Below are 22935 nucleotides of genomic sequence, written 5' to 3'. Positions count from 1 at the left end.
TTCCTGCATCAGTAATGATTTCTGGCTACTAGGCAATTCAGCTCTTGAGTATTAGACCATCCATGCAGTTCTGGTTATTAAGAAATATAGCTCTTGCATATTATACCGGTTGTGTCATTCTGGCTATTAGGCAGCATGACCTGCATATTAGACCAGTTGTGTCATTCTGGCTATTAGGCAGCATGACCTGCATATTAGACCAGTTGTGTCATTCTGGCTATTAGGCAGCATGACCTGCATATTAGACCTGTTGTGTCATTCTGGCTATTAGGCAGCATGACCTGCATATTAGACCAGTTGTGTCATTCTGGCTATTAGGCACCATGACCTGCATATTAGACCTGTTGTGTCATTCTGGCTATTATGTCTGACAATATATATCCATCTGTGTCTGTACTCTGTATATATATACAGTGTATAATGTCAACACAAAAAGCTATGTCAAATAGGATAAAAGATAAAATGTTTGTACAGTATAATAGATAAAATAACAATTATATATTTATAAGTTGCCTCACCCAGGAGCTACAAGACTGAGTTTCTTTCAGTATAACCCATCACCAAGTAAGTTACCCAAATTATTTCCAGAAAGCTATCGCGATTTTCTGTGGGGTTAGATAAACAATGTCATCTTTTTATATCATGTATTTGTTCAAGTTAATTCTTGCTATTACATAATTTGTTTATCAAAGACTATGTATTTGTAACGGCAATATTGAAAATACTGCAAAAAATGTATTAACATTACAATAGCATTTTTAAGTGAGTTATCTGTATATAGTTTTTGTTTAGGTACAATGTCAATTAGTTATTGGATATCTGTATCTATTATTTGCTTGCAGTCTGTCATAAAGGCTCTAATTTTGGATAAAAATTATTTTGTGAATTTTAAAAATTCGGTAAACATTCTAAGAAAAAAAATGATGATAGGTAAAGGTGGTGATTCACTGGGAGGAAACTACTAAAACTTAACAATATTGGTGTAATAAAAATCTTTCTCCATCACAAGCAGTGAGAGCAAGAAGGTATGGATATTTATGATTTAATAAGAAACCTGGTTTACCTCAATAAATTTAGTCAGCTATACTTTACATACTTCAGCCACATGTCCACATCAATAAACAAAGATGTTTAACCAGTACTAGCATCTGTTCCCAACAATCTGCTCTTTTTATGACATGCATCTTTCCACAGCAACAATAATAATATCAAAAACAAAATCACCAAACTTGCTCCAGACAAATACAGTACAGAATACACATTCAATCAATTTTTTTTCTGAGATCATCCCTCAAAAAAATAACCCATGAATTATCTTTTATTATCCTGAATACAGTACAATCTTTATCATACTCTGTTGCTCCCCTCAAAATCCACTTCATGTGTTTACTTTCTACAGTACTTGCAATTCAAGCCGAGAGGAAAGGTTAAGATTCAATACCTCGTTACAGTCATTAAGCTCATGCACCTTCTATTTTCAAGTCTGAGGCTGTATTCTATTAACAATAGAATTATGAGCACCTTCTTGTCCTGGGGAGACACAAATGTTAAAGTTATGTATCCAAAAAAAAATAAAAATGTTTTTAATCAAAACAATTTCAACAAAGAGAATGGCAACATTATGATGGATTTTGGTTTCTATAGTTACCGAGTGAGAGGCGCCACAACACAAAACCTTCACTCAAGACCAAAATCAATATCTACTATTTGAGTTAAAACTCTCTACAGTCCTGCAGATAATTTGTGAGCATATACAATATCTATTAACTGCTCAAACTATAACTTAAAAATTATAATCCCCTACGTTCCTCAAGAAAGAGATTGTGATTTTGGATGCATGTGTAGACTATGTAATAAAAATAAAAATAAAAGACCAGCTCCTGCACTGTACTGTACTGTACTGCATGTACTGTACCATGTCACAAATGAATCTGGTCTATTCCTCATTAGGAGAGGACAACTACAATTCTCCATTGTGAATTAATATAGATAAATTGATGTGACCATAATGTAGAAGTGAAGGACACAATGCATCAAGAGAAACCTCCAATATCACATTCAATGACCAATGAAGCAATGTGTCCGGTATAAGATTACCTGCTAATTGTAATGTGGACACCACAAACTCTTCCATTTCTCCTTAAATTGAGCCTTATCCATATTATCAAAGGACAAATAAAAAATTCCTCCACTTAAAACAGCCCTAAATTCTATGCGATACTTTTCAAAGATTCTCATTTACATTTTAAAGTCAAAAATGAAAATGAATTCAAGTATAAGCTCCAATTTAAATGCACTAATGCAAACATGCAAATATCTGTTGATGTTTTACAGAACATTCTGCACTAGTGATATTGTGTGTACTTCATGACCAAGAGATGAGCTAAAGAGCTTCCAGGCTTGGCTGAACTCCTCATTAATGAAACTCGCCTAAAATTACAAATAAACCATTTTTAAATTAAACCGTCTCTACCGCCCTGATGTGAAGGCCACACTATAGCAACACTTCGCAGCTTTTCACATGCAGTGAAGAGTGCGCTTTGTATTTTTGCTTTTCAATAACCCCAGACCTTAATCTGCTAACACAGTAATGTGACAGTGACCCCAGGTTGCCTCAACAGTCTTCACCCGATGCCTTAGAGTAGTTTCTAATGCACTTTCAATGTCATGATAAAACTCAAGACTCTTCCATAGTTGCCTTCCCAAACAAAATGAAATGCTGCAAAAGTCAATACAATAAATATGAGAACTAATAAAGGCCTAACCATGATGCACATGCTCCCCTTGCAACCACTTGCTCATAACTAAATACAGTACTCATATAATAACCAATATTGCATGTCACACACTGGCATCATCACAACTCCCTGGAATAAATTAAAGTGAAATTCTTTTTTAAAAATAATGTTAACATTCCACTTTCTGATTTAAGAGATCTACATCGATCGCTTCCTTTGTCAAGGAAATGATTCACACTCCCACAATAAAAATATAGAACAGCTGTATTAATGGCAATATGACCTGAAATGTAGCTTTAGTTTTCAAATTTATGGTCATTACACCTCACCAACCTTGTAGAAAGTGCTTTTAATGCTCATTGTAGCGTGCCTCATCATGAAGAGAGCGTGGTGGTGGTGGGCCCAAGTTCAAGGGAACAACTAAACCTATGTACAATAAACCTTGAGCGTCTGGAAGAAATTATTCCTTCTCAATTCATTTGAGATTAATGAAACATTTCCCTGACGCCAGAGCAAGATAAACGGTCCCGAATTCCATGATGTCAACTGAGCTCACTTTGTACAGGATGCACTCGAGCTATTTTTTCAGTAATTTGATTCGGTGTGTCCCTCAAAAAGATCATTGACTGCTTGTGATTTGGACTTTGCCAAGCAGACTGCAAACAATGTTTTGGAATTCGGTCCAAAACATGAGATAAGTGGCTTTGTGGCCCCTGAGAGAGAAGTAAAGGGCCCATTAAGGAAGTGTCACTGTTGGCTGCCTAGAATAGAATCTACGCTGGCGAAGGCACACGACCCAAGTCCTGAGCGAGACATCAAATTGATCAGCTGCTTCGTGTGCGCCACACAGATCTCTAGAGGGGGTCTTCTTGGCAGCTGATGAGACTCTGTAAATTATAATACTGCATCAAAATAAAATACAAAATTCCATCTTTTTCCTTAATAAAATTTAATACAATGAGAGTAGTAGGATGGTAATTCAGAAAAGATCTGATTAAATACTGGGGTCAGTAACTCGACCATGGGGGGGGGGGAGGGGAGGGGAGGGGGGGGGGGAGCCTCGATATAAGCTTAATGTGTATGAATACACTCTGGCTGCTTGTCCCCTGATACAATGAATAATTATTATTTTTATATACCTTGAGGTTACCTTGAGGTGCTTCCGGGGATTAGCGTCCCCGCGGCCCGGTCGTCGACCAGGCCTCCTGGTTGCTGGACTGATCAACCAGGCTGTTGGATGCGGCTGCTCGCAGCATGACAAATGAGTCACAGCCTGGTTGATCAGGTATCCTTTGGAGGTGTTTGTCAAGTTCTGTCTTGAACACCATGAGGGGTCGGCCAGTTATGCCCCTTATATGTAGTGGAAGCGTGTTGAACAGTCTCGGGCCTGTTCAACATGCTTCCACTACACATATGGGGCATAACTGGCCGACCCCTCACGTATACATACAGTACTGTATACAGTACTGTATATGAATAAGTTTGGGTGGATATAAATAGGAGCCGTCTTGTACTGGTCAATAGACCTTTTGGAGTTTTCATTATTTTTATTGCAGACAATCAATTGTACCATGATAGCTGCTTGTACTGTACCATGATAGCTGCTTGTACTGTACCATGATAGCTGCATGTACTGTACCATGATAGCTGCATGTACTGTACCATGATAGCTGCATGTACTGTACCATGATAGCTGCATGTACTGTACCATGATAGCTGCATGTACTGTACCATGATAGTTGTATATACTGTACCATGATAGTTGCATGTACTGTACCATGACAGTCACTTGTACTGTACCATGATAGTTGCTTGTACTGTATTTAAGTATTGTAGCTAAAGTACATACATATGACAATGATTTGCTGGCTTCAACAGAAGAGGAGTGTGGACTATGAGTGATAAGTTATACATCATCATCATCTTCCAGCAACACCAAGTTGAGTTCACTTCCAGGCAAGATGTCCACATACACTACACAATTTCATATGATTCTCACTTTCTTCATCAATGCACCAGAACAGCTCAATAAAGCAACAGTACTGTTTTATTAAAATTAAAAATTAAATCTATGTTGGGACTCTTTACTTAATAAAAACAATAATTAGTTTTATTGGGTATAGAAAGCCTATGTACGAACATACAATACATTAGGCTTGTACAGAGGTCCCCCAGAGGTCAAACTATTCACCCTCTCACAACAATTTCCTAACTCCCGGGTACCTGTTTACTGCTTGGTGAGCCGAGACATTAAGTAAATGGAAACGTCCCTAACCATTTTTGTCCCGCCCAAGAATCGAACTCAAGATCCCCGATTCCGAGTCAAGAATGAAAACTTTCCAGCACGTGCAAAGATTACTATGAGACACGTACTTGACACCAGAGAAGAGAACAAGGGAGCACAAGTGGAAGTGAGGTAGAAGAGAACAAGGGGGCACAAGTGGAAGTGAGGTAGAAGAGAACAAGGGAGCACAAGTGGAAGTGAGGTAGAAGAGAACAAGGGAGCACAAGTGGAAGTGAGGTAGAAGAGAACAAGGGGGCACAAGTGGAAGTGAGGTAGAAGAGAACAAGGGAGCACAAGTGGAAGTGAGGTAGAAGAGAACAAGGGGGCACAAGTGGAAGTGAGAGAGAAGAGAACATGGGAGCACAAGTGGAAGTGAGAGAGAAGAGAACATGGGAGCACAAGTGGAAGTGAGGTAGAAGAGAACATGGGGACACAAGTGGAAGTGAGGGAGAAGAGAACAAGGGGGCACAAGTGGAAGTGAGGTAGAAGAGAACATGGGAGCACAAGTGGAAGTGAGGTAGAAGAGAACATGGGAGCACAAGTGGAAGTGAGGTAGAAGAGAACATGGGGGCACAAGTGGAAGTGAGGGAGAAGAGAACATGGGAGCACAAGTGGAAGTGAGGGAGAAGAGAACATGGGGGCACAAGTGGAAGTGAGGTAGAAGAGAACATGGGGGCACAAGTGGAAGTGAGGTAGAAGAGAACATGGGGGCACAAGTGGAAGTGAGAGAGAAGAGAACAAGGGGGCACAAGTGGAAGTGAGGTAGAAGAGAACAAGGGAGCACAAGTGGAAGTGAGGGAGAAGAGAACAAGGGAGCACAAGTGGAAGTGAGGTAGAAGAGAACAAGGGGGCACAACTGGGAGTGAGGTAGAAGAGAACAAGGGGGCACAAGTGGAAGTGAGAGAGAAGAGAACAAGGGAGCACAAGTGGAAGTGAGGGAGAAGAGAACATGGGGGCACAAGTGGAAGTGAGAGAGAAGAGAACAAGGGGGCACAAGTGGAAGTGAGGTAGAAGAGAACAAGGGGGCACAAGTGGAAGTGAGAGAGAAGAGAACAAGGGGGCACAAGTGGAAGTGAGGTAGAAGAGAACAAGGGAGCACAAGTGGAAGTGAGGTAGAAGAGAACAAGGGGGCACAACTGGGAGTGAGGTAGAAGAGAACAAGGGGGCACAAGTGGAAGTGAGAGAGAAGAGAACATGGGGGCACAAGTAGAAGTGAGAGAGAAGAGAACATGGGGCACAAGTGGAAGTGAGAGAGAAGAGAACAAGGGGGCACAACTGGGAGTGAGGTAGAAGAGAACAAGGGGGCACAAGTGGAAGTGAGAGAGAAGAGAACAAGGGAGCACAAGTAGAAGTGAGAGAGAAGAGAACATGGGGGCACAAGTGGAAGTGAGGGAGAAGAGAACAAGGGAGCACAAGTGGAAGTGAGGGAGAAGAGAACAAGGGAGCACAAGTGGAAGTGAGGTAGGAGAGAACAAGGGAGCACAAGTGGAAGTGAGGTAGGAGAGAACAAGGGAGCACAAGTGGAAGTGAGGTAGAAGAGAACAAGGGGGCACAAGTGGAAGTGAGGGAGAAGAGAACAAGGGAGCACAAGTGGAAGTGAGGTAGAAGAGAACAAGGGAGCACAAGTGGAAGTGAGGTAGAAGAGAACAAGGGGGCACAAGTGGAAGTGAGAGAGAAGAGAACATGGGGGCACAAGTGGAAGTGAGAGAGAAGAGAACAAGGGGGCACAAGTGGAAGTGAGGTAGAAGAGAACAAGGGAGCACAAGTGGAAGTGAGGGAGAAGAGAACAAGGGAGCACAAGTGGAAGTGAGGTAGAAGAGAACAAGGGGGCACAACTGGGAGTGAGGTAGAAGAGAACAAGGGGGCACAAGTGGAAGTGAGAGAGAAGAGAACAAGGGGGCACAAGTGGAAGTGAGGGAGAAGAGAACATGGGGGCACAAGTGGAAGTGAGAGAGAAGAGAACAAGGGGGCACAAGTGGAAGTGAGGTAGAAGAGAACAAGGGGGCACAAGTGGAAGTGAGAGAGAAGAGAACAAGGGGGCACAAGTGGAAGTGAGGTAGAAGAGAACAAGGGAGCACAAGTGGAAGTGAGGTAGAAGAGAACAAGGGGGCACAACTGGGAGTGAGGTAGAAGAGAACAAGGGGGCACAAGTGGAAGTGAGAGAGAAGAGAACATGGGGGCACAAGTAGAAGTGAGAGAGAAGAGAACATGGGGGCACAAGTGGAAGTGAGAGAGAAGAGAACAAGGGGGCACAACTGGGAGTGAGGTAGAAGAGAACAAGGGGGCACAAGTGGAAGTGAGAGAGAAGAGAACAAGGGGGCACAAGTAGAAGTGAGAGAGAAGAGAACATGGGGGCACAAGTGGAAGTGAGGGAGAAGAGAACAAGGGAGCACAAGTGGAAGTGAGGTAGAAGAGAACAAGGGAGCACAAGTGGAAGTGAGGGAGAAGAGAACAAGGGAGTACAAGTGGAAGTGAGGTAGGAGAGAACAAGGGAGCACAAGTGGAAGTGAGGTAGAAGAGAACAAGGGGGCACAAGTGGAAGTGAGAGAGAAGAGAACAAGGGGGCACAAGTGGAAGTGAGGTAGAAGAGAACAAGGGAGCACAAGTGGAAGTGAGGGAGAAGAGAACAAGGGAGCACAAGTGGAAGTGAGGTAGAAGAGAACAAGGGAGCACAAGTGGAAGTGAGGTAGAAGAGAACAAGGGGGCACAAGTGGAAGTGAGAGAGAAGAGAACAAGGGGGCACAAGTGGAAGTGAGGGAGAAGAGAACAAGGGAGCACAAGTGGAAGTGAGGTAGAAGAGAACAAGGGAGCACAAGTGGAAGTGAGGTAGAAGAGAACAAGGGGGCACAAGTGGAAGTGAGGTAGAAGAGAACATGGGGGCACAAGTGGAAGTGAGGTAGAAGAGAACAAGGGAGCACAAGTGGAAGTGAGGTAGAAGAGAACAAGGGGGCACAACTGGGAGTGAGGTAGAAGAGAACAAGGGAGCACAAGTGGAAGTGAGAGAGAAGAGAACAAGGGGGCACAAGTAGAAGTGAGAGAGAAGAGAACATGGGGGCACAAGTGGAAGTGAGGGAGAAGAGAACAAGGGAGCACAAGTGGAAGTGAGGTAGAAGAGAACAAGGGAGCACAAGTGGAAGTGAGGTAGAAGAGAACAAGGGAGCACAAGTGGAAGTGAGGGAGAAGAGAACAAGGGAGCACAAGTGGAAGTGATGTAGAAGAGAACAAGGGAGCACAAGTGGAAGTGAGGTAGAAGAGAACAAGGGGGCACAAGTGGAAGTGAGAGAGAAGAGAACAAGGGGGCACAAGTGGAAGTGAGGTAGAAGAGAACAAGGGGGCACAAGTGGAAGTGAGGGAGAAGAGAACAAGGGAGCACAAGTGGAAGTGAGGTAGAAGAGAACAAGGGAGCACAAGTGGAAGTGAGGTAGAAGAGAACAAGGGGGCACAAGTGGAAGTGAGAGAGAACAAGGGGGCACAAGTGGAAGTGAGGGAGAAGAGAACAAGGGAGCACAAATGGAAGTGAGGTAGAAGAGAACAAGGGAGCACAAGTGGAAGTGAGGTAGAAGAGAACAAGGGGGCACAAGTGGAAGTGAGGTAGAAGAGAACAAGGGGGCACAAGTGGAAGTGAGGGAGAAGAGAACAAGGGAGCACAAGTGGAAGTGAGGTAGAAGAGAACAAGGGGGCACAACTGGGAGTGAGGTAGAAGAGAACAAGGGGGCACAAGTGGAAGTGAGAGAGAAGAGAACAAGAGGGCACAAGTGGAAGTGAGGGAGAAGAGAACATGGGGGCACAAGTGGATGTGAGAGAGAAGAAAACAAGGGGGCACAAGTGGGAGTGAGGGAGAAGAGAACATGGGGGCACAAGTGGAAGGGAGAGAGAAGAGAACAAGGGGGCACAAGTGGAAGTGAGGTAGAAGAGAACAAGGGAGCACAAGTAGAAGTGAGAGAGAAGAGAACAAGGGGGCACAAGTGGAAGTGAGGTAGAAGAGAACAAGGGAGCACAAGTAGAAGTGAGAGAGAAGAGAACAAGGGGGCACAAGTGGAAGTGAGGTAGAAGAGAACAAGGGGGCACAAGTGGAAGTGAGGGAGAAGAGAACATGGGGGCACAAGTGGAAGTGAGGTAGAAGAGAACAAGGGAGCACAAGTAGAAGTGAGAGAGAAGAGAACAAGGGAGCACAAGTGGAGGTGAGAGAGAAGAGAACAAGGGGGCACAAGTGGAAGTGAGAGAGAAGAGAACCTGGGGGCACAAGTGGAAGTGTGGGAGAAGAGAACAAGGGGGCACAAGTGGAAGTGAGGTAGAAGAAAACAAGGGAGCACAAGCGGAGGTGAGAGAGAAGAGAACATGGGGGCACAAGTGGAAGTGAGAGAGAAGAGAACAAGGGGGCACAAGTGGAAGTGAGAGAGAAGAGAACAAGGGGGCACAAGTGGAAGTGAGAGAGAAGAGAACATGGGGGCACAAGTGGAAGTGTGGGAGAAGAGAACAAGGGGGCACAAGTGGAAGTGAGAGAGAAGAGAACATGGGGGCACAAGTGGAAGTGAGAGAGAAGAGAACATGGGGGCACAAGTGGAAGTGAGAGAGAAGAGAACATGGGGGCACAAGTGGAAGTGAGAGAGAAGAGAACATGGGGGCACAAGTGGAAGTGAGAGAGAAGAGAACATGGGGGCACAAGTGGAAGTGTGGGAGAAGAGAACATGGGGGCACAAGTGGAAGTGAGAGAGAAGAGAACATGGGGGCACAAGTGGAAGTGAGAGAGAAGAGAACATGGGGGCACAAGTGGAAGTGAGAGAGAAGAGAACATGGGGGCACAAGTGGAAGTGAGAGAGAAGAGAACATGGGGGCACAAGTGGAAGTGTGGGAGAAGAGAACAAGGTACACACAACCACCACAAACTAGCTACTAGGTACACACAACCACACACAGTTAAACATCTAGCAGAATGTTCTAATTGTGTATAAAGTAGAGCTTCAAAAATATATCTTTGTCCCACAATGTTTCAAGTCTCAAAATGACAGGCAGAAAGAACAAAATGGAACCCGGTCTGCCATACCATCGCATGCAATGGAGGATTTCCAATCTGATAAGCGATTGGATCCAACAAAAACAACCGAACAGCATTCAGACGAACAAGAAATCCCCACTAGAGAAGAATATTAAATAGACCAACAAATATTATATAAATTCAAGAAAATTATTTTTAGATTATTTGGGCATTTTACAAGTGATTTTGGTATCAATACACAATGGAAGCCCGCTAGTATGGAAATGGTGAAAACAAAAACAAGATGGAAGAGAAGGCTGTTTGACACTACAACTTTTTTTTTCCGTTGCAACAGGAAATAACTAAATGTTTCCAGATAATGACAAATTACATTGGAATGGAATTGGAATGTAATTTGGTGCCAAAAAATGTATCAAATCAACAAAATCTATACAAACATTCTTTTTATCAAGTAGTGTATCATCAGTGTGCAAAGTGTATTCCATCATTTGCACTAATAAAAACACAACAGAACAATAATTAAACTGACAAACATTAACCCTTTAACTGCGCAACGCGCCTGCAGGCCCAGGCTTCGGGTGCACAACGCGCCTCCGGGTGTTTTTATTTTTCACGTTCCATTCAAAACTCCCGCGGCTACATGGGGTTCACATCAGCTTCCTCAGGGCTCTTGTAAACAGACGCCATCTTAAAAAAAAATCATGGTCCACATTGCCGGGTGTCAGAGCCTCAGTAGTGAGTGAGCAACCAAGGCTGGCTCTCGCAGCATGAGCGCACAGCACTCCTGTTCAGCGTGTGACCACAGCATCGCCTAATATTGTCAATATATATATATAATCTGTTTTATTTAGCCATGATAGTATTATAGAAGAGCCCGAGTGTGATAATGACTGGGTACAATGTTCAAATATCAGTAATTCAATGCTGTTCACGATGTTCACAGCGCTAGCCACAGCACCACAGCATTATTTCATCCATCTAGGAATCTTCAAATGACTTTTTAGGTTCCTTTTCAAAATAAACTTGTGGTCAATTATTCATTTACAGGTATTAGTGACCAGGATTGTGGTTACAATGAGCGTTGTGCGTAGGAAGGAGGAATTGTGGTGAGGGAGGGAGGAAAGGAGAGAATTGAGGTACCCTCACTGTGTGGCAGTAACTCTGTTTTGCTCACCATACTAGCTTCGTGGTTCGCTATGGGGAACACACATGTACATGAGTATATACAGTGTGTGAATAGTGTAATAACAGCACCAGGAGTATGTTGTGAGGAGCTATTTTGGTGAGGGAGGTGACGTTGTAATCGTGGCATCGTCTGTTGTCTGCTGTGTGATTTGTCATGAAGTGTATGGTGGCCACTGTACTCTTTAGACACAATACTGGCTTGCCTGCATAGTTCAGGTAAATAAAACATGTAGATAGGTATATATAACATGTGTAAATTGTGTAATAAATACAATAACAGTACGGTGGGAGGAGCAATGTTGGTGAGTAAGATGTTGGAGTGAGGGAGGGCTGGCTGGGTGTGGCTGCTCACACTCATGGTGTTCTGAGCGTGTTGATGGTGAATGTATATAGTGTGTGACAGTGTATAGTGTGCACATATGTTGTAAATATACATAAATGAACATGAAACATTGGTGTGAATAACTGTATGATTTGGAGGAGCAATGTTGGCGAGTAAGATGTCGGAGGAGTGAGGGAGGGCTGGCTGAGTGTGGCTGCTCACACTCGCGGTGTTCTGAATGTGTTGATGGTGAATGTATATAGTGTGTGACAGTGTATAGTCTGTAAATAGATTGTATATATACATAAATTAGCATGATACATGGTAAATATGTGCAACAAATGTGTACACAAGTGTCATGCACGTAACACAGTGCCCTCAGACAGTACGGATGTTATACTGCCATAATATAGTGTACGTGTTCATTATACATAGGATTAGCACGTAAAAACAAATAAAATGTATTTGGAACTGTGCGCAAAAAATGAACAAAAATATATTCGCGGCAACTCACTCGTCCCACCCCGGGCGCCCCACCGGCCCAGGGAGCTTACTGCACGGGCGAACGGGGAATGATAACGTCACGCGCCAACTTACGGACCCATAGCAGCCAAAGTAAGTACAAGTTCGAAATTTTTTTGACATACCCATACAGGGGGAAGGGTTTTTGACTTTAAAAAAACAAAAGAATTTTTTCAAGAGAATTTATTTCCTGCGCACTGGGGGGGGGTGTCATATTTATAGGCCGCGCAGTTAAAGGGTTAATGGAACATAACTCCCGTTGTAGTGGCAGCTACAAATCGGCACAAATCTGTGTGTTCAAGCCGGAGTCCAGAGCACAAAAGTGTGTTCCATCATCTACACCAATGAATCAGAATAATTGTAGCAAACTTGTTTTTGAAGATCAGATGCTGTGGGGCTGGAACTAATCCTATTATTTGACTGGAGAGTGTACAGCAGTGGTGTAATGAAAGGAAGCTAAACATGAATATATGACAGGAGTGAAGTTGTTGTTCTCAAAAGATGCACATTATCAATGTAACTATTATAACCAAACCCACACATGAAATGAAAAATAGTGACGTCTCATTCCCTCTTGGATCCTTCTCAACTTGTGAAAAAGAGGAGTGGAAGAGTATGACAGTATAAGGGAAGAGAGGAAGATGTGGTGACTTACACTCGCGTACACTCCCACTCCTCCTCGTCACAACTTCGTAACAATCCACGATGGACCAAAATATCGTCACTTTCTTTTCACAGGCGTGGGTTGGCTTGTGTTACAGCCACATTATTGCCACATATTCCCTCCAGAGTAACAATTACTTGGATGACTGGAGAACTTGGAAGGTATTATATGCCCCAGTGGATACAATCCAGAGGGTGCATTATCAATATAGGAGGAGGAATTGGAAATTTAGTACAAAACAGTTAAAAAAAATTTTTAAGTAGCTACGAAGATCTTCAAGAACAAAGTCTATTGTGAAGCACATAAGGATTTTGGAACACCTGCAGTGTCTGTATGTGTCAAACAACAACTGTGGCAACACGTGCATCCAAGTGTGGGTCAACAACTGTCAAAACATTTGCATGCGATTGTTCAACAACAGCTGTGGAATAAGACAGTTCGACAACCTTATTTTCTTATTGTCAAAACCATATATACATATATATCGTTAGGCTAGGCTGTGTCAATTGTGGTTAGGTCAGGTTCAGTAAGGTTAGGTAGGTTTCAATTAAAATCTGTTGCCAAACAGCCTTGTTTATGACATGATTTGTATCCCTGATTACCACCCCCATTCCACCGCTCATTCTTCAATACTTACCTAAAATTGCAGAATTTAAAGATTGACATACAGGTTCTCGTTGTAAGGGATCTAACTGCCAACCAACAGGACTATTCCAGGGGTCGTTGTACGCTAGAAGACTAAAAGCATCCTGAAATTATTTTGGAATATTAATCTAAGGTATAATGGATTTTTAGAAGTTAATATAGTAGTACAATTATTGATATAAAACAACAACTGACTAACATTAAAACAGCTAATCAATGTTTTTAATTCAGTTAATTTTAATTTAATTTTACAAAGCTAAAACAGAGACTTCAAAAACCATATACACAGTGTACATCAGACCAGGCATAGAATATACAGCATCATCATACTGTCATCATCTTGTCATTTATAAAAAGAGATTACAAAAAATTGAATGGTCTAAAACAAGGCAGGGTAACCCTTAAACAGCACAAATTGTATATATTGTATACAATTTTGGTACAAGTGACATAATAGAGCACATCGAATATATATACATTTTAAAGTATCACACAAAATTTAAAAGTCCTGCAGCTACACGGGGTTCACATCAACTTCCTCAGGGCTCTTGTAAACAGACGCCATTTAAAAAAAATATTGTGGGTAACATTCGGGATGTGTGAGCCTCAGTGCCGAGTAAGCAACCAAGACTGACACACGCAGCATAAGCTAACAGCACTGCTGTTAGCTTATGACCACAGCAATGATAGTATTACAGAAGAGCCTGACTGTGATAAAGAGTGTGTACAATGTTCAGATATCAGTGAACACAATGTTGTTCAAGATGTTCACAGCACTAGCCACAGCACACTGCCATTGTTTGGTCAATCTAAGAATCTTGAAACCACTTCTCATGTTCCTTTACAAAATAAACTTGTGGAAAATTATTCCTTTACAGGATTGTGCATAGTATGGTGGGAGGAGTAATCTTGATTAGGGAGGGCATGATGTAGCATAGTCTGCTGACTCTTGTGTGGGGACCTCTCTTATTGTCAGGACTCACCATACCAGCTTAGTGGTTCATTATGATGAATACAAATGCAGGTACTTATATATAATGTGTGAATATAGTGTAATAACAGCACAAACAGCATGCAGGGAGGAGCCATTTTGGTGAGGGCGGTGTTGGTAAGGGAGGGAGTGAGGTGCTGTCGTCTGCTAGCTGCTGTGCAACTTGTCATGCAGTGTACAGTGGCCACTATGTTGTCTGGACACCATACCAGCTTAGTCGTACATTTATGGTGAACTAAACATATAGATACTTAAATATAATGTGCATAACACTATATAGTGCAATAACAGCATACACAGTATGGTGGGAGGAGGAATCTTGGCAGTGAGGTAGTGTCATCACCTCACTGGTGTGTTGGTGGCCACTATGCTGTTTCGATGCACCATACTGGGCTTAGTGGTTTGTTATGGTGAACAAAACATGCAAATACCTATATATAACATGTGTGTATATAGTGTAATAGCAGCAAAAATATTTATTTATCATTTTAAGATCATAATAATTGAATCACTAATATGCACACCATACTTATGATTATAGTGATGGTTCACACATTTTATTATATAAATATATCACACTACACACTACTGAATAATATTATTGCAAAAAAAAAAAAAAAAAAAAGAGAAAAAGAGACATTGAAATAATTAGGTAATATCATCATTGTGGTAAACTCCTGCCTGATAGCTTGGGTAGAGACCGACCAACCCCAGACGCTTACTCTGTCAGCGCCCCTCAATTTTGCCAGACTTCCTCGCTCTATTGCAGCCAAAATATGTCACCTACGATTTTTTTAGCATTTTTCCCGTGATCAAGGAACACATTTTAATAATCTTCAAAGAAATTTTTTTTTCTTATGCACAGTGGTGGGGGTTAACCCTTAACCACTGCACTGCACTGCACAGAATGCCTTGTAGCACTGGATCGAGAGTGTGCAGAGCGCCATGCGGCATTTTTAGGTATAGGGAGAGATTCAAACTCCCACAGGAACATGGGGCTCACATCCTGTCTCTCAGGACTCCAGTAAACAGATGCTATCTTGAAAAAAACCATGGGTAACATTCCCAGGTGTTAGAGCCTCAGTACTGAGTGAGCAACCAAGGCTGAGGCACGCAGCATGAGCTAACAGCACTGCTGTTCAGCTTTTGGCCACAGCATTGCCTAAAAATGTCAAAACATATATGTAACAGCTATTATTTAGCAATGATAGTATTACAGAAGAGCCTGAATGTGATGAAAATGACCAGGATTCTGATAACAGCAGGATTGTGGAGATAATTAGCGATGTGCGTAGTATGGTGGGAGGAGTAATCTTGGTGAGGAAGGGAGGTGGCGTCGTCTGTTGACTGTGTGGCGACCTGTTATTGTCTGGACTCACCATACCAGCTTAGTGGTTTGCTATGGTGAACACAAATGTAAATACTTGTATATACAGTAACGTGTGTATATATAGTGTAATAACAGCAAAAGGAGTATGCAAAAGGAGCCATTTTAGTGAGGGAGATGGCGTTGTCTGCTGGCTGGTGTGACTTGTCATGCAGTGTATGGTGGCCACTATGCTGTTTGGACACCATACCAGCTTAGGTGTACAGTTATGGTGAACATGTAGATATTTATATATAATGTGTATATAGTGTAATAACAACAAAATCAGTATAGTAGGGAGGATGAATGTTGGCGAGAGAGGTATTGAAGGAAGGAGGGAGGTAGGGTCTGCTGTCTGGGTGTGGCGGCCACTCTTCTTGTTTGGACTCACCATACCAACTTAGTGGTTTGTTATGGTGAACAAAACATGCAGATATTTATATATAACCTGTGTGTATATAGTGCAATAACAGCAAAAATATTTGTTCATTGTTTTATGAACATAATAACTGAATCACTTATATGCACACCATACTTTTGAGTTTAGCGATGGTTCACACATTTTATTATACAGTATAAATATATCACATTACACACTACTGAATAACATTACTGCAAAAAACAGACAAAATCAGACACATTGAAATAATTAGGTAATAATATCTTTGTGGCAACTCCCGCCTTACAGCGCAGGTGGAGCAGATCGGCGCTGAAGCGTACTATGTTAACGCCTCAATTTTGCCAGACTTTTTCGTCCTATTGTGGCCAAAATATGTCATCTCGATTTTTTTCCATGATCAGGGAAAAATTTCCTTTCTTTGTCTTTCATGGGAAAAAATTTTCCCATGAAACCTGCTGTAGTTTCCATATTCTTAATATACACAAGGACAGCCTTTTCCAAATGCAAAATAGGACAGGACAAAAGTAGAAGAAAAAGAAGAAGGAAATGAGTCAGGGAGACATTATATAATACTTGTATGTAGTGTAGAGAGTCCTGTACAGTACAGTAGTTATCTCGGGAGAGATAACTACACACACTGTAACTAATAAACTGCTACACAAACATAGGCATATTATAATATTTATGGAAAACTTATTCATCCACACAATTTGAACAAGGCAATGGTAATATAATTAATAAATACTGTCAAAAAGGCACAAAATAGACTTCTCACAGAACTTTAATATTTTGTCTACTAACTTACTTGTAGTATTTTCTTATTGTGATCGTTCTTGCCTAGTTCCCTCCTCAGAACCTGGCTCATGTGTTGTACCTCTCTCCCGAAGGCTAACATGCGTTCTATCGCTGCTGGGTTGCCCCCACACATTTTTCTGCTCCCGACACTGTTTTCAACTTCTGCCAAAATTTATTCAACAAAATAACAGTCCATAATAATATAATTCAGTTAAACTAAAATCACAAACTTTTTATACTAAATGGGTCACACTGCAAACCAACAAAATAAAAATAAAGTACTTAAACATGGACATTAATCAAAGTAATGCCACACTCAAGATTTGATGAAGACAATCGAGGATAACAACATTAATATCACTTGGGCAAGAAATGGATTGCATTAACATAAGAAGTAATAGTTTAGTAAGGGAGAGGATTGTAAGGTACCATGATCAGTGGATAGAATGCTCATCCTCACTGTTGTATGGAACAATATACTCCAGTTTGTAGGGAAACGATCATCAGACACATCAAAGAATATCAACCAAGGGTATGTTAGTGTATGGTGCACAAAAATAGAATATATTAATTCAATGTGTGCGGCAAATACAGTTCTTCTGTCAGGAAATGGTTGAGATCTATGTTGATTGGATGAAAGTTTTGTTGCTTGTGTGAGTCGACTTTAAAATTATTGTTAATTAAAGCAGTAATGGTTGTGAAAAAAAACAAAAAACGAGTGTGTGAAATAGGGGTAAATAGAGAAGTCTCCCAAAAGTGATCAATCAGTTGTATTACCAGGAGACATCAATGACAAATGAGGAATATTTGAGAAAGTTTACAATGGAACAAGTCAGGGAAAAAGACTGATGCTATGAAATAATAGGAAGAATAACATGGGTAGAGGTGCAGCTAGAGATCTGCACAAAGTAGTAGTAGTGCTTACCCTTAAATACAGATGTTAGATGCTGATACAAAGTAACTATGAATCATTATCTACAACAGTAGAAATGGACCATCTATGATGCATTTCAGGTGTTAGGATAAATTATAATACCAATAATTGGGAATTTTGCATACTCAGAAATTAAAGCTATGGAAAGATATGGAATGCAATAGTCGGTCAATCCTAAGATTACAGAGCATTTATTGAAATTATTTGATCATACTAAAAGAATTGATGAGTATATCTCAGTGAATTTAAAGGCTGGAGGGAAAAGACGAAAGCTAAGAAAACGATGGACAGATACGATAACTAGTGTGTGAGAGAAATCAGGTATTAAGTGCAAGAAACCAGATTCAGTGAACAAGAAGTGGTGGCCAATAAGGCTGGATGGAATAACTTTATTAAAAGGGATTGAATGTTCAAATATTTATTTTCAGAACTCGGAGGAAGGATTTAATACATAATTGCAGGAAGCAGCGGCAAGCTAATGTGGATCTCTAGATGAATTGTGATAATGCAAATTCTATATCATGCGGCAATATATATTGTGAAAGATATGGTATCTATTGTTCACCGAATCCTCTATTGCTCACCTACTTCTTCTGGGCTGATGCCTCACCACCACCAGGAAATTGGCAAATGGGGTAATGACAACGAATCTATTAACTTTAAGTTAATGCCACAAATGTTCTACTGGAGAGAAATCTGAGATTCATAAGCAATCAAGCAATTATCAAAGTCACCAAGCCTGGAAGACTATTCATATTCAGAACAGCCTGAGATACACAAGTCTAAATTACTATGTACTAAGATGCTAATAGCAGAGAAAAAGAAGCTAGACACATTTTAGCATTGAGGAACGATCATCAACTGCTACTCAGAGCTACTGTACCTATTTCAGAAAGCTATTTCACCTATTACAGTCGGCTCCTGCACCCATTACAGTCAGCTCCTGCACCCATTACAGTCAGCTACTGCACCCATTACAGTCAGCTACTGCACCCATTACAGTCAGCTACTGCACCCATTACAGTCAGCTACTGCACCCATTACAGTCAGCTACTGCACCCATTACAGTCAGCTACTGCACCCATTACAGTCAGCTACTGAACTTATTACAGTCAGCTACTGAACTTATTACAGTCAGCTACTGAACTTATTACAGTCAGCTCCTGCACCCAATAGTCAGCTACTGCACCCATTACAGTCAGCTACTGCACCTATTACAGTCAGCTCCTGCACCCAATAGTCAGCTACTGCACCCATTACAGTCAGCTACTGCACCTATTACAGTCAGCTACTGCACCCAATAGTCAGCTACTGCACCCATTACAGTCAGCTACTGCACCCATTACAGTCAGCTACTGCACCCATTACAGTCAGCTACTGCACCCATTACAGTCAGCTACTGCACCCATTACAGTCAGCTACTGCACCCAATACAGTCAGCTACTGCACCCAATAGTCAGCTACTGCACCCATTAGTCAGCTACTGCACCCATTACAGTCAGCTACTGCACCCATTACAGTCAGCTACTGCACCCAATAGTCAGCTACTGCACCCATTAGTCAGCTACTGCACCCATTACAGTCAGCTATTGCACCTATTACAGTCAGCTCCTGCACCCAATAGTCAGCTACTGCACCTATTACAGTCAGCTACTGCACCCAATAGTCAGCTACTGCACCCATTACAGTCAGCTACTGCACCCATTACAGTCAGCTACTGCACCCATTACAGTCAGCTACTGCACCCATTACAGTCAGCTACTGCACCCAATAGTCAGCTACTGCACCCATTAGTCAGCTACTGCACCCATTAGTCAGCTACTGCACCCATTAGTCAGCTACTGCACCCATTACAGTCAGCTATTGCACCTATTACAGTCAGCTACTGCACCCATTACAGTCAGCTACTGCACCCATTACAGTCAGCTACTGCACCCATTACAGTCAGCTACTGCACCCATTACAGTCAGCTACTGCACCCAATAGTCAGCTACTGCACCCATTAGTCAGCTACTGCACCCATTAGTCAGCTACTGCACCCATTAGTCAGCTACTGCACCCATTACAGTCAGCTATTGCACCTATTACAGTCAGCTACTGCACCCATTACAGTCAGCTACTGCACCCATTACAGTCAGCTACTGCACCCATTACAGTCAGCTACTGCACCTATTACAAAATGTTCTTCCTACAGCCTTTGGACAAAAAATCTGAAACATCATGTACTTATTATTGACAAATATGCATTCTGGATAAATATTTGTTTTACTCAATACTAATCTTTGTTTACAGGGGAGCGGGAGCTGGTCGGCCGAGCGGACAGCACGCTGGACTTGTGATCCTGGGTTCGATCCCAGGCGCCAGCGAAAAACAATGGGCAGAGTTTCTTTCACCCTATGCCCCTGTTACCTAGCAGTAAAATAGGTACCTGGGTGTTAGTCAGCTGTCATGGGCTGCTTCCTGGGGGTGGAGGCCCGGTCAAGGACCGGGCCGCGGGGACACTAAAAAGCCCCGAAATCATCAAGATAACATTCCTTGTGCTCCCCCTTATTTACTCTAACAGTTACTGAGTGTACAACAGCTTTCTATTTCAATTAAATAAATATGCAGCCAATTTTAAATCCATATTAATAATAAAAGTTTTTATAAAAACAGATTCTGCAAGTATCACCCTAAAATACAGTAAAAAATGATTGTTTCATAAATTCTTGAAAGAGTCTGCCAGCACACCAGACTACAGTAATGATTGATACAGCCGTCACTAACAGTCTGATACACGTGTAAACCAGCAGGACAACAGTGCAGAGTGAGAGTAAGTATACTTAACAAAAGAAGGCCGAATGCCTGCACGACTATTAGAACCATCTGTACTGCAGGCAAGTGGGAGGAGCAAGAATTTCTCACACAAGAGTAATTACCAAAGTGTAGTTACAGGATGAGAGCTACGCTCGTGGTGTCCCGTCTTATGAGGCTACAAGTGCCCGATAATACAGATTGTGTTCGTTAGTTTTAAGCTTTGTGACTGGCAACTACTAATTACAACATGCTAAAAAAATGTGATAAAATAGGCATTTTATAATTCTGATATGTTCTTGGGCATACCATGAAATACTGAATTCATATTATGTTGGAAAACTACATAGGCTCCTGGGATCACCAAATAAAAATCTTCCATTACTCATGAATAAAAAAATAATGAAATGCTATTTACTTGTACAGTGCTTTAAAATTAATAAACTTAACTGTACCCAAACCAGTTCAAAACAATTCACTCTTTAGCCTGAAAAAGTTAGCTACTCTTATAATTGTGTGGAGACAGCAGCATTTCTTCAATAAGCTTGGTAATCTTCAACAATTCGGTCAACCCAGCCAAACGTCGGAGGGGATCCATTATTTCGGACAGGTGCCTGGCACTTTTCATTTAATCTGAGCTTTTTCTTTCATTACTGATCACGACCATGTTTTCCTTGTTAAATGAGCAGGGCACACTCCATCTCCTCACACTCGAGCCTCCTCATTGCCAGAGTCCAAACTACCACCACCACCACCCAAACAGCTACCTTCACCATCAACACTTCCTTAGTTTCACTTCAGTTCTTTAACAAAGTCTTATATTCACACATCTCTCACACTTATCAATGGTATCATCAGGCACATAGCCATGAACTGCTCTTGTCTTACCATTTTTAAGCTGTACCTTTGCACCAGCGACATCAGAGTGGTTGTGGCTTATTTCTATGAATTTGTGACATTTCAATTCGTCTCCAAGCTACACAGATCCAAAATGTCAACACATATTAATATGGCACAAAGCATCAAAGGGCAGACAACCGAGGGAACTACTCAGCTGTACGAGACGCAGCATGAAGCACCCGTATTGTATGAATGTACAACGTACAAGGCTATCCATAAACATTCTGTACAACATTGCAGCCTAAATCTATTAATGAAGAATAAGTGACCATGGCTACACTGAATTTACTGAAGACTGCTGTATTTAAGGAAAATAATAATTACAAAGAATTAAATGCAACTACATGGATACAAATGAGACCAGTAAAAGTAAACAATGGTCAGATGGGTGTTTACCAGGAGCAAACTAGTAAAGGTAGAAACTGATGATAGTTTACCTGTAGATCATCTTATAAATGGATACTGTTACAAAAGAGGGGTATACATGCAGACCAAGTAGTAAATAGATACAGCTAAGGCAACAGGAGAGTGGTTAAGGTGCAGGGAAGTGGTTAAGGTGCAGGGAAGGGGGTTAACTTTCACACTATCTACTGGCAAGATAGAGTTGTCTTATCCCTTAAAGTGCAGCTATTGCCACTCTATATTCTCAGAGGTAATGTGATTATCACATGTTAATATATTTCCTTCTAGTTTAGCTAATTAATTAATGAGATAAATACAGATCAGAGTCTACTCTCAGATCACAAAGCAACCTTTATTATCTGGACAAATTGGCTCTTCCAGATGTCTGGATAACTAAAAATCCAGATAAATGAAGAAAAGACCGCAAGAAAATTCTTTAGTAATATATATTATTTTGTTATTTATTATAACAAATATTCTAAAAATACCTACAATGATGTTTTCACAAGAATATACCAGTATACATACAAACTGTACTTTGAATACAATGAAATTTTGGTATTATTTGAAATAAATTGGTTTCCTCCACGGTCAAAACATGTAAAGACGTTGCTGACAATGGGGGTTTACCCCCATTAACCAGACATGCTCTGGTTAAGCGGGTGAAGAACTGAATATGTCTATATCCAAATAATACAAGAATCCACAAAATAGGGACCCATATAATTGGGGGGTTTACCGATATTTATTATAAGTAGATACTATCAAGACAGAGTTTACCTGCAGTTACTTAATAAAAAGTGAAAATCTGAAGAGCAAAGTTTACCTAGTCTAAAACAGGCTGTGCAAAGGTTTGCCACTAGACTAGTACCCGAACTGAGAGGTATGAGCTACGAGGAGAGACTACGGAATTAAACCTCACGTCACTGGAAGACAGAAGTTAGGGGAAACATGATCACCACATCTAAGATTCTCAAAGGAATTGATAGGACAGATAA

At 41.4% G+C, this 22935-nt stretch overlaps 1 protein-coding gene across 2 annotated transcripts in view; it reads right to left on the bottom strand.

Moving 5' to 3' along the window:
* Positions 1-630: 630 nt before the first annotated feature.
* Positions 631-22935, bottom strand: part of RanBPM (Ran-binding protein M) — an 81864-nt gene continuing 59559 nt past the window's right edge. For both annotated transcript variants that reach the window (XM_045742127.2, XM_045742128.2), the window contains 3 exons: positions 16919-17070; positions 13349-13460; positions 631-3625 (listed from right to left, as the gene is read on the bottom strand). In XM_045742127.2, coding sequence (XP_045598083.1) covers positions 3486-3625; positions 13349-13460; positions 16919-17070 — 404 coding nt within the window. In that variant the 3' untranslated portion in view covers positions 631-3485. The remainder of the gene's footprint in view (positions 3626-13348; positions 13461-16918; positions 17071-22935) is intronic.

The sequence above is a fragment of the Procambarus clarkii genome, chromosome 40 (genome assembly GCF_040958095.1).
Source record: "Procambarus clarkii isolate CNS0578487 chromosome 40, FALCON_Pclarkii_2.0, whole genome shotgun sequence".
Classification (NCBI taxonomy): domain Eukaryota; kingdom Metazoa; phylum Arthropoda; class Malacostraca; order Decapoda; family Cambaridae; genus Procambarus; species Procambarus clarkii.
This window is presented reverse-complemented; position numbering and strand designations above follow the sequence as displayed.